Consider the following 15,304-nt stretch of genomic DNA (forward strand, 5'->3'; position numbering starts at 1 on the left):
GGCCTCGTAGAATGAGTTTGGGAGTGTTCCTCCCTCTGCTCTGTTTTGGAAGAGTTTGAGAAGGGTAGGTGTTAGCTCTTTTCTAAATGTTTGGTAGAATTCGCCTGTGAAGCCATCTGGTCCTGGGCTTTTGTTTGTTGGAAGATTTTTAATCACAGTTTCAATTTCAGTGCTTCAGTGCTTGTGTTTGGTCTGTTCATATTTTCTATTTCTTCCTGATTAAGTCTTGGCAGGTTGTGCATTTCTAAGAATTTGTCCATTTCTTCCAGGTTGTCCATTTTATTGGCATAGAGTTGCTTGTAGTAGTCTCTCATGATCTTTTGTATTTCTGCAGTGTAGGTTGTTACTTCTCCTTTTTCATTTCTAATTCTATTGATTTGAGTCTTCTCCCTTTTTTCTTGAGTAGTGTGGCTAATGGTTTATCAATTTTGTTTATCTTCTCAAAAAACCAGCTTTTAGTTTTACTGATTATTGCTATCATTTCCTTCATTTCTTTTTCATTTATTTCTGATCTGATTTTTATGATTTCTTTCCTTCTGCTAACTTTGGGTTTTTGTTGTTCTTCTTTCTGTAATTGCTTTAGGTGCAAGGTTAGGTTCTTTATTCGAGATGTTTCCTGTTTCTTAAGGTAGGATTGTATTGGTATAAACTTCCCTCTTAGAACTGCTTTTGCTGCGTCTCATACGTTTTGGGTCATCGTGTCTCCATTGTCATTTGTTTCTAGGTATTTTTTAATTTCCTCTTTGATTTCTTCAGTGACCACTTCGTTATTAAGTAGTGTATTGTTTAGCCTCCATGTGTTTGTATTTTTTATGGATCTTTTCCTTAATTGATACTAGTCTCATAACATTGTGGTCGGAAAACATACTTGATACAATTTCAATTTTCTTAAATTTACCAAGGCTTGATTTGTGACCCAAGATATGATCTATCTTGGAGAATGTTACATGAGCACTTGAGAAAAATGTGTAATCTGTTGTTTTTGGATGGAATGTCCTATAAATATCAATTAAGTCCATCTTGTTTAATGTATCATTTAAAGCTTGCGTTTCCGTATTTATTTTCATTTTGGATGATCTTTCCATTGGTGAAAGTGGGGTGTTAAAGTCCCGTAGTATGAATGTGTTACTGTCGATTTCCCCTTTTATGGCTGTTAGTATTTGCCTTATGTATTGAGGTGCTCCTATGTTGAGTGCATAAATATTTACAATTGTTGTATCTTCTTCTTGGATCGATCCCTTGATCATTATGTAGTGTCCTTCACTGTATCTTCTAATAGTCTTTATTTTAAGTCTGTTTTGTCTGATATGAGAATTACTACTCCAGCTTTCTTTTGGTTTCCATTTGCATGGAATATCTTTTTCCATCTCCTTACTTTCAGTCTGTATGTGTCCCTAGGTCTGAAGTGGGTCTCTTGTAGACAGCATATATATGGGTCTTGTTTTTGTATTCATTCAGCCAATCTGTGTCTTTTGGTGGGAGCATTTAGTCCATTTACATTTAAGGTAATTATCGATATGTATGTTCCTATTCCCATTTTCTTAATTGTTTTGGGTTCGTTATTGTACGTCTTTTCCTTCTCTTGTGTTTCTTTCCTAGAGAAGTTCCTTTAGCATTTGTTGTAAAGCTGGTTTGGTGGTGCTGAACTCTCAGCTTTTGCTTGTCTGTAAAGGTTTTAATTTCTCCCTCAAATCTGAATGAGATCCTTGCTGGGTAGAGTAATCTTGGTTGCAGGTTTTTCTGCTTCATCACTTTAAATATTTCCTGCCAGTCCCTTCTGGCTTGCAGAGTTTCTGCTGAAAGATCAACTGTTAACCTTATGGGGATTCCCTTGTGTGTTATTTGTTGTTTTTCACTTGCTGCTTTTAATATGTTTTCTTTGTATTTAATTTTTGACAGTTTGATTTATATATGTCTTGGTGTATTTCTCCTTGGATTTATCCTGTATGGGACTCTCTGTGCTTCCTGGACTTGATTAACTATTTCCTTTCCCAAATTAGGGAAGTTTTCAACTATAATCTCTTCAAATATTTTTTCAGTCCCTTTCTTTTTCTCTTCTTCTTCTGGAACCCCTATAATTCGAATGTTGGTGCATTTAATGTTGTCCCAGAGGTCTCTGAGACTGTCCTCAGTTCTTGTCATTCTTTTTTCTTTATTCTGCTCTGCAGTAGTTATTTCCATTATTTTATCTTGCAGGTCACTTATCCGTTCTTCTGCCTCAGCTATTCTGCTATTGATCCCATCTAGAGTATTTTTAATTTCAGTTATTGTGTTGTTCATTGTTGCTTGTTTCATCTTTAGTTCTTCTAGGTCCTTGTTAAATGTTTCTTGCATTTTGTCTATTCTATTTCCAAGATTTTGGATCATCTTTACTATCATTATTCTGAATTCTTTTTCAGGTAGACTGCCTATTTCCTCTTCATTTGTTAGGCCTGGTGAGTTTTTATCTTGTTCCTTCATCTGCTGTGTGTTTTTCTGTCTTCTCATTTTGCTTATCTTACTGTGTTTGGGGTCTCCTTTTTGCAGGCTGCAGGTTCGTAGTTCCCATTGTTTTTGGTGTCTGTCCCCAGTAGCTAAAGTTGGTTCAGTGGGTTGTGTAGGCTTCCTGGTGGAGGGGACTAGTGCCTGTGTTCTGGTGGATGAGGCTGGATCTTGTCTTTCTGGTGGGCAGGTCCACGTCTGGTGGTGTGTTTTGGGGTGTCTGTGGACTTATTATGATTTTAGGCAACCTCTCTGCTAATGGATGGGGCTGTGTTCCTGCCTTGCTAGTTGTTTGGCATAGGGTGTCCAGTACTGTAGCTTGTTGGTCGTTGAGTGAAGCTGGGTGCTGGTGTTGAATGGAAATCTCTGGGAGATTTTCGCCGTTTGATTTGGAGCTGGGAGGTCTCTTGTGGACCAGTGTCCTGAAGTTGGCTCTCCTACCTCAGAGGCACAGCACTGACTCCTGGCTGCAGCACCAAGAGCCTCCATATCATTTTCTGTTTTAAGAATGGAAAGGTAATTCAGCCCTTCCTGTAGCATGGTTGCTATAATCTGTTTTCCTTCAATCACAGCATTTAATCTGTTTACATTTAATATAATTATTGATACATTTGAGTTTAAATCTATATTATTTTATTTTCATTCTTTCCATTTTGTTACTTTTTTCTTGTTTTATTATGGTTTAATTTTTAAAATTTTTATTGGAGTATAGTTTATTTACAATGTTGTGTTAGTTTCAGGTGTACAGCAAAGTGAATCTGTTATACATATACATATATCGACTCTTTTTTAGATTCTTATCCCATATAGGCTATTACAGAGTATTGAGTAGAGTTCCCTGTGCTATGCAGTAGGTCCTTATTATTTAGTTATCTATTTTATATATAGTAGTGTGTATATGTCAATCCCAGTCTTCCAAGTTATCCCCCTGCCAAAAAATTCTATTGATTGTTATTCTTAAGTGGTGGCCTCCTGAAATGGATTCTTCTTAATGAGGTCACTTGTAAGAGCTGTGAGGCATTTTACTGGTGGCCTCCTGAAATGGATTCTTCTTAATGAGGTCACTTGTAAGAGCTGTGAGGCATTTTACTAACTAGATGGGGTTGTTAACTGGTATCCGTACAGTGCAGATAAATATTTACCTGTAACTGAAATCTGTGTACTCTTGAGGGTTTTTAGATACGCTTTCTTTTCTAGTTCCTTTGTGAAAGAACTAGGTCCTAGTTCTTTTGTAAAAATACTATTTATTATTTTCCTCTTTATATAACCAATATGTCTACTATAGAAAAAGTAGAATCTATATACAGCATAAAAAATGAAAATAACCATCTACAGTTATCACTGTTGATATTTTGGAGGTTTTTCTTTTATAATTTTTTTTTGTGTGTGTGTGAATATATTATTTTACTTTCTTTTTTTTATTTTTAACAAATTTGGAATTGTACTGAGTTCTGCTTTTTTTACTTCTATTTGTACATTTTTCAGGAACACTTGAAAAATAGAGTCATTAAAATGATCAGATAATAGTCTGTCTTATGAATATTGTGATTAATTTAAATATCCAAATATTGTTGGCAGTTTTAGAGTCATCATTCTGAGTGTCAGTTCTATAAGTTACTTAGAAAGGTATACCCAAACAAAATAACTAATAATAACCATCTTCAAAGAAGAACATTAGAAATATTCTGGAAATTTTAAGTGACAGCTCTTTTTATGAGCAGCAGTGTGGGAATATATTATCTTTTGTTCAATACAGATATTGCAGCTCTTTTTCATTGGACCAGATAAAATGAAAGTAGAATTGTAAAGGAGATATTGATTGTTGCCTTGTGCTTGCATGACCATGGCAGAACAGAAGTGTAGGAATGTTTTTGAGTGACTTAATCAAAAACTCAGTGAAAGTAAGAGGGGCCAGTGTTTGGAACAAAAGAATGCTGTAAATTCTAAAGGAAACCACACTATTGAACTGACAAGAACATTAGTAAGTGGATAATTTATTAAATAAGCCAATTAAATTAGTTTGGAAAACATATTATTTGAAAGAGAAATATGGGTGTAAGGCTATCATTCCTTATCTTGAAGAGAGCAGTTTGGTTAGTTTCTGTTTGTGGAATTAAGTAAATAGGTCTGGGGCTTCTAGGCCACAAGATGTCATGTTGTCTGTTTTAGGGTAATGAAAATTTTCCATGTTCAGTTTGTACAGTTTGTTGTGACACAATAAAAAGTGTAACACAAACCATATGTTTACTAAGATTTTAAATAACCATCCTTAAATCTGTATTAACCATGTTCTGCTTTACTATTTAGCTTAACTATGTATTTTGACTTCTGATTGTCTTAATGGAATTTACTGTTATATTCTAAAAAGCTAATGAGAATTAACCAAAGTATCCAGATTTTATAACAAATAATTCCAGAAAGAAACTACACTTCCAGATGAGTAGATCATCAAAACAAGCTAATTCTTAAACAGTTCTTAGAAATGGAAACACGAGGCAAGTGCCTTAATCCATATGTAATGGCAAAATCTGAGGTGAACATTTAATTTTTAGTATACTGAAATCCAGGGAAGTCTACTTGTTTAGATTATAAAACAAGGACCTTGATAGTTAATTGAAAATCCCATTCCTATTTCTTGATCTGTTGATATATTTCTAAATGTTAGTATTCTAACCTGTTGGGATGTGTATCCCAAGTCATCGCCAATGCCAAAGTTTATTTAATAAATTAGTGCAAATTTAAACTTACCCTTATATTAATATCATGTTCACTCACTTGCATTTTAATATGTTTTCTTGAGTAGAAGAGAAAAAATACAGGCTGGGAAGAATGGAATTATAGTTTCAGTGAGGCTTGCCTTCACTATAAAACTGAATGTACCCTCAGGTTAATGTAATAAATTCAAGCATGTTTTTCTCTTAAAGTGATTAGTAAACATGTTTCCTTTTTATATGTTTAACATTGTTTCACTTTTTCCTTACAGTATCCTGGACTTCAGGAAAGAAGTGTTCTCTTCATGCATTCTAAAATAACAATGGTTCAGGTGTTCTAAACCACAAAGATATATTCCTTTGAATCAACCTAAAGCTGCAACTGAGTTAATGCCTTCCATATAACTTTTTAATTTTACATTGGGGTGTGTGTTTGTGTGTGTGTGTGTGTGTGAAACTTTAAAGATAGTCTCAAAGTGACACTATAATATTATGGTTTATCAATTTGGAATTCTTTGTTTAATGTAATGAGGCCATTGGTGGCCATACATAAACTACTGTGGAGAAAATTGGAATGTTTATCAATGAGCTTTCCCGGATCCTTTACAGAGTGACTTGATCTATTGGTTTATTCTTTTAAAGTGTTCATTATTGGGTAGACAGTTTAGTAAATGGCATTTGTAAGATAAACTATTATCAGAATATTACCCTGCATCTAGCAAAAGCCTTTTTGTACTGCTGTTACTGGATTCTAGCATTTAAGTGACAGTAGGGCCCTCTCATTTAATCAGTGAGGAAACTGGGGACCAGAGATACTAGGTTACTGGCCAGTTTGATTAATTATACAGTTTAAACCAGAGCCTTAGGTCCCTGACTCTTTGGTCATTGGTATGTCCATGATGCTATACTATGTATCATAGTTGAATATATTTACAATCTTTTAGAAGATGGTAATCAACCTAGACTAGATCTAGACTTTAATGGGTATGATTTTCTGCCTTAAGTAAACAGTTATTATTGTATACTGTGCATGATCATTATATTTATGAAACTGTCCAAAGGAGTCAAAAAATTTTTTTAATCTCATGATTTATTGCTCCTATAGTTTACTGGCTACACATTCTTTTATTCATCCATGTAAACACCATTTTAGACGTGTTTTTTATTTCTTCTGTTTCTTCACCTACCCACTTGTATCTTCCTCAAATTAGACAGTTCTCTGCTGTCACCCCATTTGTGACTCCCTATTTCTGTAATTAGCTGTTGTCAATGGAAGAAAGAATGAATTGCCCAAAAAAACATGTAAAGAAATCTTTTTTCAGTGTTTGTTAAGGGTCATGCCATCCCTTGTGGAAGTCTCTAGTCACATATGGCTATTTAAATTTTAATTAACCAAAATTAAATAAAATTAAAAATCAAATTCTTCAGTCACTTTAGCCACATTATAAGTGCTCATTGGCCATAGGCAGCTAGTGGCTACCACATGAAATAGGGCAGATACAGGATATTTCCATCATTGCAGAAAGTTCTGTTGGGTAGTGCTGCTTAAGGGTATTATCTACCCTGTGAGAAACATATATATGTGTGTATATATATATGTATGTATGTATACATATATATACACATATACACACTTTATTTTTTTATTCATTCACATATATACATATGTGTACATATGTATTCATAAGATTGTCTTGATATATTACATCTATATTTTAAAATTTTTCACTCTTTATCTTTAGTTATCTTTATTGGGGTATAACTTGCAAACAGTATGTACATTCATTTTAAGTGTATAGTTTAATGAGTTTTGACAAATATATACAGTTGTGTAACCTCTACCAAAATCAAGATAAAGCACATTTCCAGTACTTGAGAAGTTCCCTTTGCTGTGAGTCTACCCCCACTGCTAGCTCCATGGAACCAGTGGTCTGCTTTTTGTCAATATAGATTAGCCTCTTCTAGAATTTAATTCAAATAGAGTTATACATTTGCAATTTTTTCCGTGTTAGGCTTCTTTTGCTTAGTAGTATAATGTCTTTTGAGGGTCATCCATATTGTTTACAGAAGTAGTTCCTTTTTATTGTTGAACAGTAATAGTCCATTGTATGTATGTATTTCAGTTTGTTTATCCATTTACCTGTTGAGTTGTGTTTAGCTTTTGGCTATTATGAATAAAACTGCTTATGAGTTTTCAAGTACAGTCTTTGTGTAGACATATGTTATCATTTCTGTTGAGTTAAATACCTGAGAGTGGAATCGCTGGACATATAATAATAAGTGCATATTTAACTTTATAAGAATTCACCAAACTGTTTGTCCCTAGTAACATGAGAGATTCAGTTGCCACACATCATTACCAACACTTTGTATTGTCATTATTTTTAACATTAATCATTCTTGTGGTTGTGTTACAGTATCTCCTTATGGTTTTATTTACATTTCCTTGATGATTAATGATGTTGAGTATCTTTTCAACTGCTCATTAGCTTTTGTATATCTTTTGCCAAGTGTTCAGATTTTTTGTCTATTATTAATTGGGCTGTTTGTATTACTGAGTTATAAGACTTATTATATTCTGGGGATGCAAGTCCTCAGATATATTGTATATCTGTATTGGTATCTATCTAATATATTCTCCCAGTCTGTGGCTTGCCTAATTTTCTGAACAATTTCTTTAGAAAAACATAAGAGTTTTTAATTTTGATGAAGTCCAATTTATCAATTTTTTTCTTTTATGATTGTACTTTTTCTATACTGAGAAATTTTATCCATCCCAAGGCTGTGAAGATTTTCTCCTCTGCTTTCTTATAGAATTTTTATAGTTTTATATTTTACATTTAAGTCTGTGCTCTACTTGGCATTAATTTTAGAGTGTGTCACAAGGTGAAGGTTGAGGTTCATTTTTTATCTATATGAACATTTGTTTAAAAGACTATTCATTTCTTATTAAATTATTTTGGCAACTTTGTTGAATATTAATTGACATTATTTTATTGCCTGGAATTTTTTCTGAACTCATTTTTTTTTTTTTTTCCTGTTGGTCTATATGTCTGTCCTTATACTAATACCACACTGTCTTGATAAGCTTTATGGTAAAAATTAAAATCAAGTACGGTTAAGTCCTATTGCTTTCTTCTGTTTTAAAATTGTTTATTTTAGTTCTTTTGCATTTCAGTATACATTTTAGAATTAGCTTGTTAGTTTCTACAGAAGGGCCTTCTGGGATTTTGATTAGGATTGTACTGAATCTATAAGTCACTTTGAGAAGTGACATCTTAAAAATATTGAGTCTTCAAGCTGTAACGTGGTATATTTCTCTACTTATCTAGACCTTCTTTAAGTTTTCACAGCAAAAACCACAGGTCTTTCATATATTTTGTATTTTCATACCATAGGTTTTGCATATATTTGTTAAATTTAACACTGAGTATTTCATGGTTTTAGATGTTATGTCTTGTAAATCTTTAAGCATTTAAGAATGTTTTCAGTTAATGATTGCTAATATGTAGAAACACAATTGATTTTTGTATATTAAGCTTGAAGTCTGTGACCTTTCTAAACTCATTACATATAATTTTTTTTGTAGCTTTCTTAGGATTTTCTATATAGATGTTCATGTCTGCTAATAGAGACAGTTTTACTTCTTCCTTTTCAATCTGAATGGCTTTTATTTATTTTTCTTGCCTTGTTGCATTAGTCAGAACTGCTAGTAAAATATTGACACAGTAAGAATGGGCATCCTCACTTTGTACCCAGTTTTAGAGAGTAAGCACTGAGTTTTCACCATTAAGTATATTGTTAGCTGTAGATTTTTCAAAGATACCCTTTATCAGGTTGAAGGAGTTCCCTTTCATACCTAGTTTTTTGAGAGTTTTTATCTTGAATGATCGTTGAATTTTGTCAGATGCTTTTTTTTTTTTTCATTCCTTGACAGTCATATTGTGTTACTCTTTTTCTATTAATATGGTCAACTGCATTGATTCATTTTCAAATGTTAAAGCAGCCTTGCATTCCTTATATAAATCACTTGGTCATGGTGTTTAGATTTGGTTTTTGGGTTTTGGCTTCCCCCCCCCTTTCAATGTCTTTGATTTTGGTATCAGAGTAGTGCTGGCTTTGTAAAATGAGCTGGGAATTTTTCTTTCCTCTATTTTCTGAAACAGTCTGTAGAATCAGTATCATTTCTACTGTAAATGTCTGTAGAATTCACCAGTGAAGCCATCTGGGCCTGGAGTTTTCTTTGTGGGAATGTTTTAAATAGCAAGTTTAATTTCTTTGATAGATATGATGTGCATTATTGTGATTTATAAGAAATATATATATTTGGTCATTCAGATGACCAAAATATATTTCTCAGAGATATTTGGTCTTCATCCATAGTTCCTGGCCCACAGCTCCCAAAACCCTTGGAATTTCCTGAATAATAAGAGCAATGGGAGCATCCTTTGTTATAATATTTGGTTTCTTGTCCTCAGTTCCCGAAAAACAAAACCCCCAAAAAACTGCTTCAGAGCCATAAAATTTAAATGGTGTCTTGTTAACAAGACTTTAGTACCACAAGTGAGTTTATGTTAGTGAAAGTGACTTTTGCAAAACACCTAAGGATGGAGGCTGGTTGCCAGGAGAACTAACCACAGATAGAATCAGAATCGGAAACCCTGATTCTGGGGAGGAGAGAGGGGATAGAGGTTGAATCAATCACCAATGGCAAATGAGTTAATCAATCATGCCTAGGTAATGAAGCCTCTGTAAAAACCAAAAAAAGGAGAGGGTTCTGAGAGCTTCCACATAAGGGAACCAGTATGCTTCCATGTGCCATTGTGCCGGACCATGAGCTCTACAAGGATGGAAGCTCCCTTTTTCAGACCTTGCCCTATGTATCTCTTCATCTGGTTGTTGGTTTGTATCCTTTAATATTGTTCGTAATAAATCTGTCACTAGTGAGTAAATGGGTTTTCCTGAGTTCTGTGGGCCATTCTAGCAAATTAACTGAACCCAAGGAGGGAGTCGTGGGAACCTCTGATTTATAGCCAGTTGATGAGAAGTACTGGTAATAAGCTGGGCTTGTGACTGGCCTCTGAAGTGGAAAGCAGTTTTGTGGGACTGAGCCCTTTACTTGTGGAATCTGATTCTATGTCCCCTAGTAGTGTCAGAGTTGAGACACCAGAAGGGTGTCTGAGAATTGATTGTGTGGGGAACAATATGCACACTGGAATTGGGTCCAGGGACCCTTTCAAAAGGCTACTCAGATTTCCTATTGCTGTTGTGCTTTTTTTTTCCCCCTTTGAGGGAATTTGTCCATATCCTCTAAGTTGTTGAATGTATGGATATAAAGTTGTTCATCATATTCCCTTATCCTTTTTATAAAAAATAAATTTATTTATTTATTTTTAGGGTCTTCGTTGCTTCACGCGGGCTTTCTCTAGTTGCAGTGAGCGGGGTGGGGGGGGATACTCTTCATTGTGCGCGGGCTTCTCACTGTGGTGGCTTCTCTTGTTGCGGAGCATGGATTCTAGGCACGGGCTTCAGTAGTTGTGGAACACAGGCTCATTAGTTGTGGCTCACGGGCTCAGTGTTGTAGCTCACGGGCTCTAGAGCGCAGGCTCAGTAGTTGTGCACAGGCTTAGTTGCTCCGTGGCATGTGGGATCTTCCCAGACCAGGGCTCAAACCCATGTACCCTGTACTGGCAGGTGGATTCTTCACCACTGTGCCACCAGGGAAGCCCCTTCCCTTATCCTCTTAACATCTGTAAGATTGGTAGTGATATTCCCACTTTCAAAGAACTGGGTATTGGTTTTATTGCTTTTTATCTATTACCATATTTGTTTTCGATGTCATTGATTTCTACTCTTTTTTTGTTTACTTTGGGTTTACTTTGTTCTTTTCTATCTTCCTAAGATTGTAGTTTAGATCACTGTGAGATGGGATTATATATGAGCAAGATTGGCCATGAGTTGATAACTGTTAAATGTGGGCGGTGGGTACGTGGAGCATTATTTCATTATACTATTTTTTAATTTATGTATATATTTGACATATTATATAACTTTAAAAATTACATAAAGCAAATCTAACTCCATAGTAAATTTTTTTCACATTTATATGCCTATTGACATTTATTTTTTACCTGGTAGTTTCTGTTTTGCGAATTGGTAAGCTACTTTTAGGATGGCTCCACTGAATTCCTCAATAATTAGGACAATATACCTTTCAGTGGTTCTTCATATTTGTGGGGAGGGAAGAAAAGTGACATGAATCTTGGCGCTATAAACTCTTGAAGAAATTGAGATATTTCACAAACAATGGGGAAAAGAATGAGCAGTAAGTCAATGTTTATGGAAAAGCAAATTGATACATATTTAATAGCAGTATAGTATCAACAATTATCCATCCCGTGATAGTTCCTACAAAGACAAATTTGGTTAACCAAAATATCTGAAGTAATAATGATAAAATTGTAACATTCATTTAGTGTAGTTCATGGGTAACAGATATTTTTGTTGTGTTGTATACAAATTTATTGTGTTCTCCACCTTCCTCCTTACAAAAAAAGATATTTTCCATTACATTGCCTTTTAAGTATAATCGTCTTAATGTACCTTTGTACGTGTAGGTGTTAAGAGAAAAATATATGCACAATGCTCTACATATTTTCTTTAGGAGTAGACTTGTGCATATCACATAGCTTCTTCCATACATTTTTTTTTAATGTTTTGTATTGTTTTGTCTTGCCTTGTTTGTTTGTTTTTTTTTCATTCTTATACTGGAGCTTTTTGTTGGTGACCCAAACTGGTATGGCACATTTGTAACTTATTTTTACTTAAGGGTAACATTGATTTTTAGTCAAATACATAAATGTACCCATTTCTATTGATTCATTTGGTTTCAGTAACTTCACATGCTAGTGTTGGGCTGATGTGTGTTTCTCATTCCCACTCAGTCATCCATATCTACCCACCAAAATAATAATAACAACAGTGAAGATACATTTTATGCTGCGTTTGTGCTCAAAGAGTTGGAAAGAGTGGCTTTTGTTTCTTTGCTTTGCTTTAAAAATAAACCTCTGTCCATAAACATGGGTGGATTTTCATTCTGTTTTATTCCCATTTGCTGGGGATTCATTGATAGAAGAGTAGAGAAATGCAGATTGCTTAGGCAGAGAGAAGGGTAGGAAAGGGATCTTATAATTTATTCTAATACAAATATAGGTACCTCATTTTTTTTGAGTGAATGGATTTCAGGAACTTTGCTTTGCTTCTGTAAAACCATTGTATTGGATTGCTTGATCTGATTGTGTCCTGAACTTGAAACTTTGACCACACCTTTCCATTTAATGTCATTTTAAAATGATAGTCAGTAACTGTAAGGCATAACCAATGGTTGCCTTGATTAAGGCATAACCAATGGTTGCCTTGATAGTCAGTAACTGTAAGGCATAACCAATGGTTGCCTTGATTAATATTAGCTAAAGTTCTAGATCATACCCATATATCATCCTACTGGTATCAAGGAATGAAGGACTATTTAAAATAGTTCTGCTATAGCACTAGAGCAAGTTAATATTTTCTAGAGCTTCAAGTGTTATAGTGATAAACCTGGACTCTTTCTGTTTAACTTGAACAGTCTTATTTGCAGTGTCAAAGGAATTGCTGTATATGCTGCAACAGAAGTAATACAATGTTGTGTGATGGGATAAGAAATAAAATTGTACGTCAGATAGAGAGCAGCTACCATAGTCAGATATACCTTACAAATATTCACTGAGAAGCAAGACAATTTAGTTTTTCCAGGGTTTAAATCCCATTTAGCTATATAACCCTGAGTAAATGATACATTCTCTGTGCCCCATTTTTCTCATCTGTAAAGTGAAAATAACACCTACCTCACGGAGTTGCTATGAGATATAAATGAGTTAGTTTAAATGTTGATTTCCATACATTCTCTGTTATAGTAGCATAATGGTAGAGTCCATTCTTTATTTGTCTTGTATCTCTAACCACTATGTGCTGTGTAGGGAATGTATATAGTAAATATAGTTGAATGAAGATAAGAGTGAGATCTAATATGAAAAATACATATCCAATATTCTGTTTTGGATTAAAATCAACTTCCATTGTAATGTAGTTGGAATTCATTGCTATTTGTTTGATTTATTTGAAAGTGTTTTTTTAGTGTTTCAGAAACTTCTTTTCAGTAGATAAGCAGAATAGCTGTTATAAACATGTGTACTTAGTATCTCACCTCTTTCCCTTCTTTTTTTTTTTTTGGTGTGGTGGTGGTGGAAATAGTGCCTCAGTGTGTTTGGAGAATAAATGTGGATATCCCTGAAGAAGCTAATCAGAATCTTTCATTCAGTGCTACTGAGCGATGGTGGGAACAGACAGATTTGACCAAACTAATCATATCAAACAATAAACTTCAGTCACTTACTGATGACCTCCGACTCCTTCCTGCACTGACTGTTCTTGATGTAAGTTGACTGATTATAAATATGGATCTTCGTCTGAAGAGACTCTAAAGCTAAATTTAGGCTTTGAGAAATAGAAGACCCATGTTCAGTCGGTAGAGTGCAAGGAAGAATAACAAATTACTGTGTTCGGCATAGCATAATGGTTGAGTGCAGAGTCAGAACATCAGGCTTCAAATTTTGACTCTGCCACTTGATAGCTGTGTGATCTCGAGAAGGTTACCTCTTTGTGCTTCAGTTTCCACGTTTATAAACCGAGACTGGTACTACTACCTGTTTTTAAAAATTGTTCTTTGAATTAAATGAGTTAATGCATACAGACAGAATTGGTATTTAACAAGTGGTTGCTGCTGCTCGTCTTTTTTTTTATTGCTATTATTATTATTATTTTTTTTTCCTGCGGTACGCGGGCCTCTCACTGTTGTGGCCTCTCCCGTTGCGGAGGCTCCGGACGCGCAGGCTCAGCGGCCATGGCTCACGGGCCCAGCTGCTCCGTGGCTTGTGGGATCTTCCCGGACCGGGGCACTAACCCTTGTCCCCTGCATTGGCAGGTGGGCTCCCAACCACTGCGCCACCAGGGAAGCCCTATTGCTATTATTTTTATAATCATTATTATTGTAGGTGTTAAAGCAAGTATTTAATATTGTTTTGTTTTTGTTTTTTTTTGTTATTTGGGGGGTTTTTTTTGGTAACTTATCTCCAATACTGACTTGAATTATTGGGCTTAAATTTTTGTGTGTTTATTCAGGGACTATGTTTTGTTTTTTTTTTTGTGGTACGCAGGCCTCTCACTGCTGTGGCCTCTCCCATTGCGGAGCACAGGCTCCAGACGCGCAGGCTCAGCGGCCATGGCCCACAGGCCCAGCCGCTCCGCGGCACAAAGCCGCGTCCCCTAGCATCGGCAGGCGGACTCTCAACCACTGCGCCACCAGGGAAGCCCAGGGACTATGTTTTTAAGATTACCTAGTTGCCATGTCATGAGTAGTTTATTTCATAATCTACAGACTTCTGATATACTTTACTTAGGATCATCAAAAATCTTCCATTTCATGTCTGAAAAAGTTGGATGTAGTCAGATTTCTAGAGAAGTTTTTATTTTCTTCATTTGTTAAATGAATGAATTGGCATAAGTGTTCTCTTAAAGGTTCCTTGTACCTTGAAAGCAATATGATTCTGTAAGAACATGAGAGAAGTCTTCCTCCTCATTTATTTTTTGTAAATGTTGACATAAATCATACCATCAGAGGGCTGTTAGTTTCTGACCTTGTCATCTCTCATTTGAGATTGAAGTTCCACTCAGTGAGGGGAAGTTTTGTTTTTTTTTTAACTGTAGTATTTTAAAATTGATCTCTTATCACTTCATGATTTATTAGCAGCAGTTTGGTCAATTTCAAACTCCAAACTCCTTTTTCTTTTCTATACTCAAAACAAATTACCAATAGCCCAGCTATGCTTTTGAGCTAGAATAACGAGACTATCATCAGAGAGTATTGTACAATAGCAAAGCTCATGGTTAATTATAAGACTAAGATATTGACTGTGTCTTTTAATAACTTTTAGATACATGATAATCAGCTGACATCCCTTCCTTCTGCTATAAGAGAATTAGAAAATCTTCAGAAACTTAATGTCAGGTAAAAT

General features: G+C 34.9%; 1 protein-coding gene across 2 annotated transcripts in view; it reads left to right on the forward strand.

Annotated features, from left to right (window-relative positions):
* Positions 1-15,304, forward strand: part of LRRC40 (leucine rich repeat containing 40) — a 57,761-nt gene that overhangs the window by 6,447 nt on the left and 36,010 nt on the right. Inside the window, exons 1-4 of one of the 2 annotated variants that reach the window (XM_089921061.1) lie at positions 2,585-2,997; positions 5,465-5,578; positions 13,485-13,666; positions 15,224-15,297. In XM_089921061.1, the coding sequence (XP_089777187.1) occupies position 5,578; positions 13,485-13,666; positions 15,224-15,297 (257 nt within the window). In that variant the 5' untranslated portion in view covers positions 2,585-2,997; positions 5,465-5,577. Of the gene's footprint in view, positions 1-2,584; positions 2,998-5,464; positions 5,579-13,484; positions 13,667-15,223; positions 15,298-15,304 lie in introns of those variants that run through there. The other variant, XM_022581122.3, reaches the window with a different exon arrangement.

The sequence above is a fragment of the Delphinapterus leucas genome, chromosome 1 (assembly GCF_059928025.1).
Source record: "Delphinapterus leucas isolate spDelLeu-1000000601 "Yukka" chromosome 1, BTC_Dleu_Yukka2, whole genome shotgun sequence".
In the NCBI taxonomy this organism is placed as follows: Eukaryota; Metazoa; Chordata; class Mammalia; order Artiodactyla; family Monodontidae; genus Delphinapterus; species Delphinapterus leucas.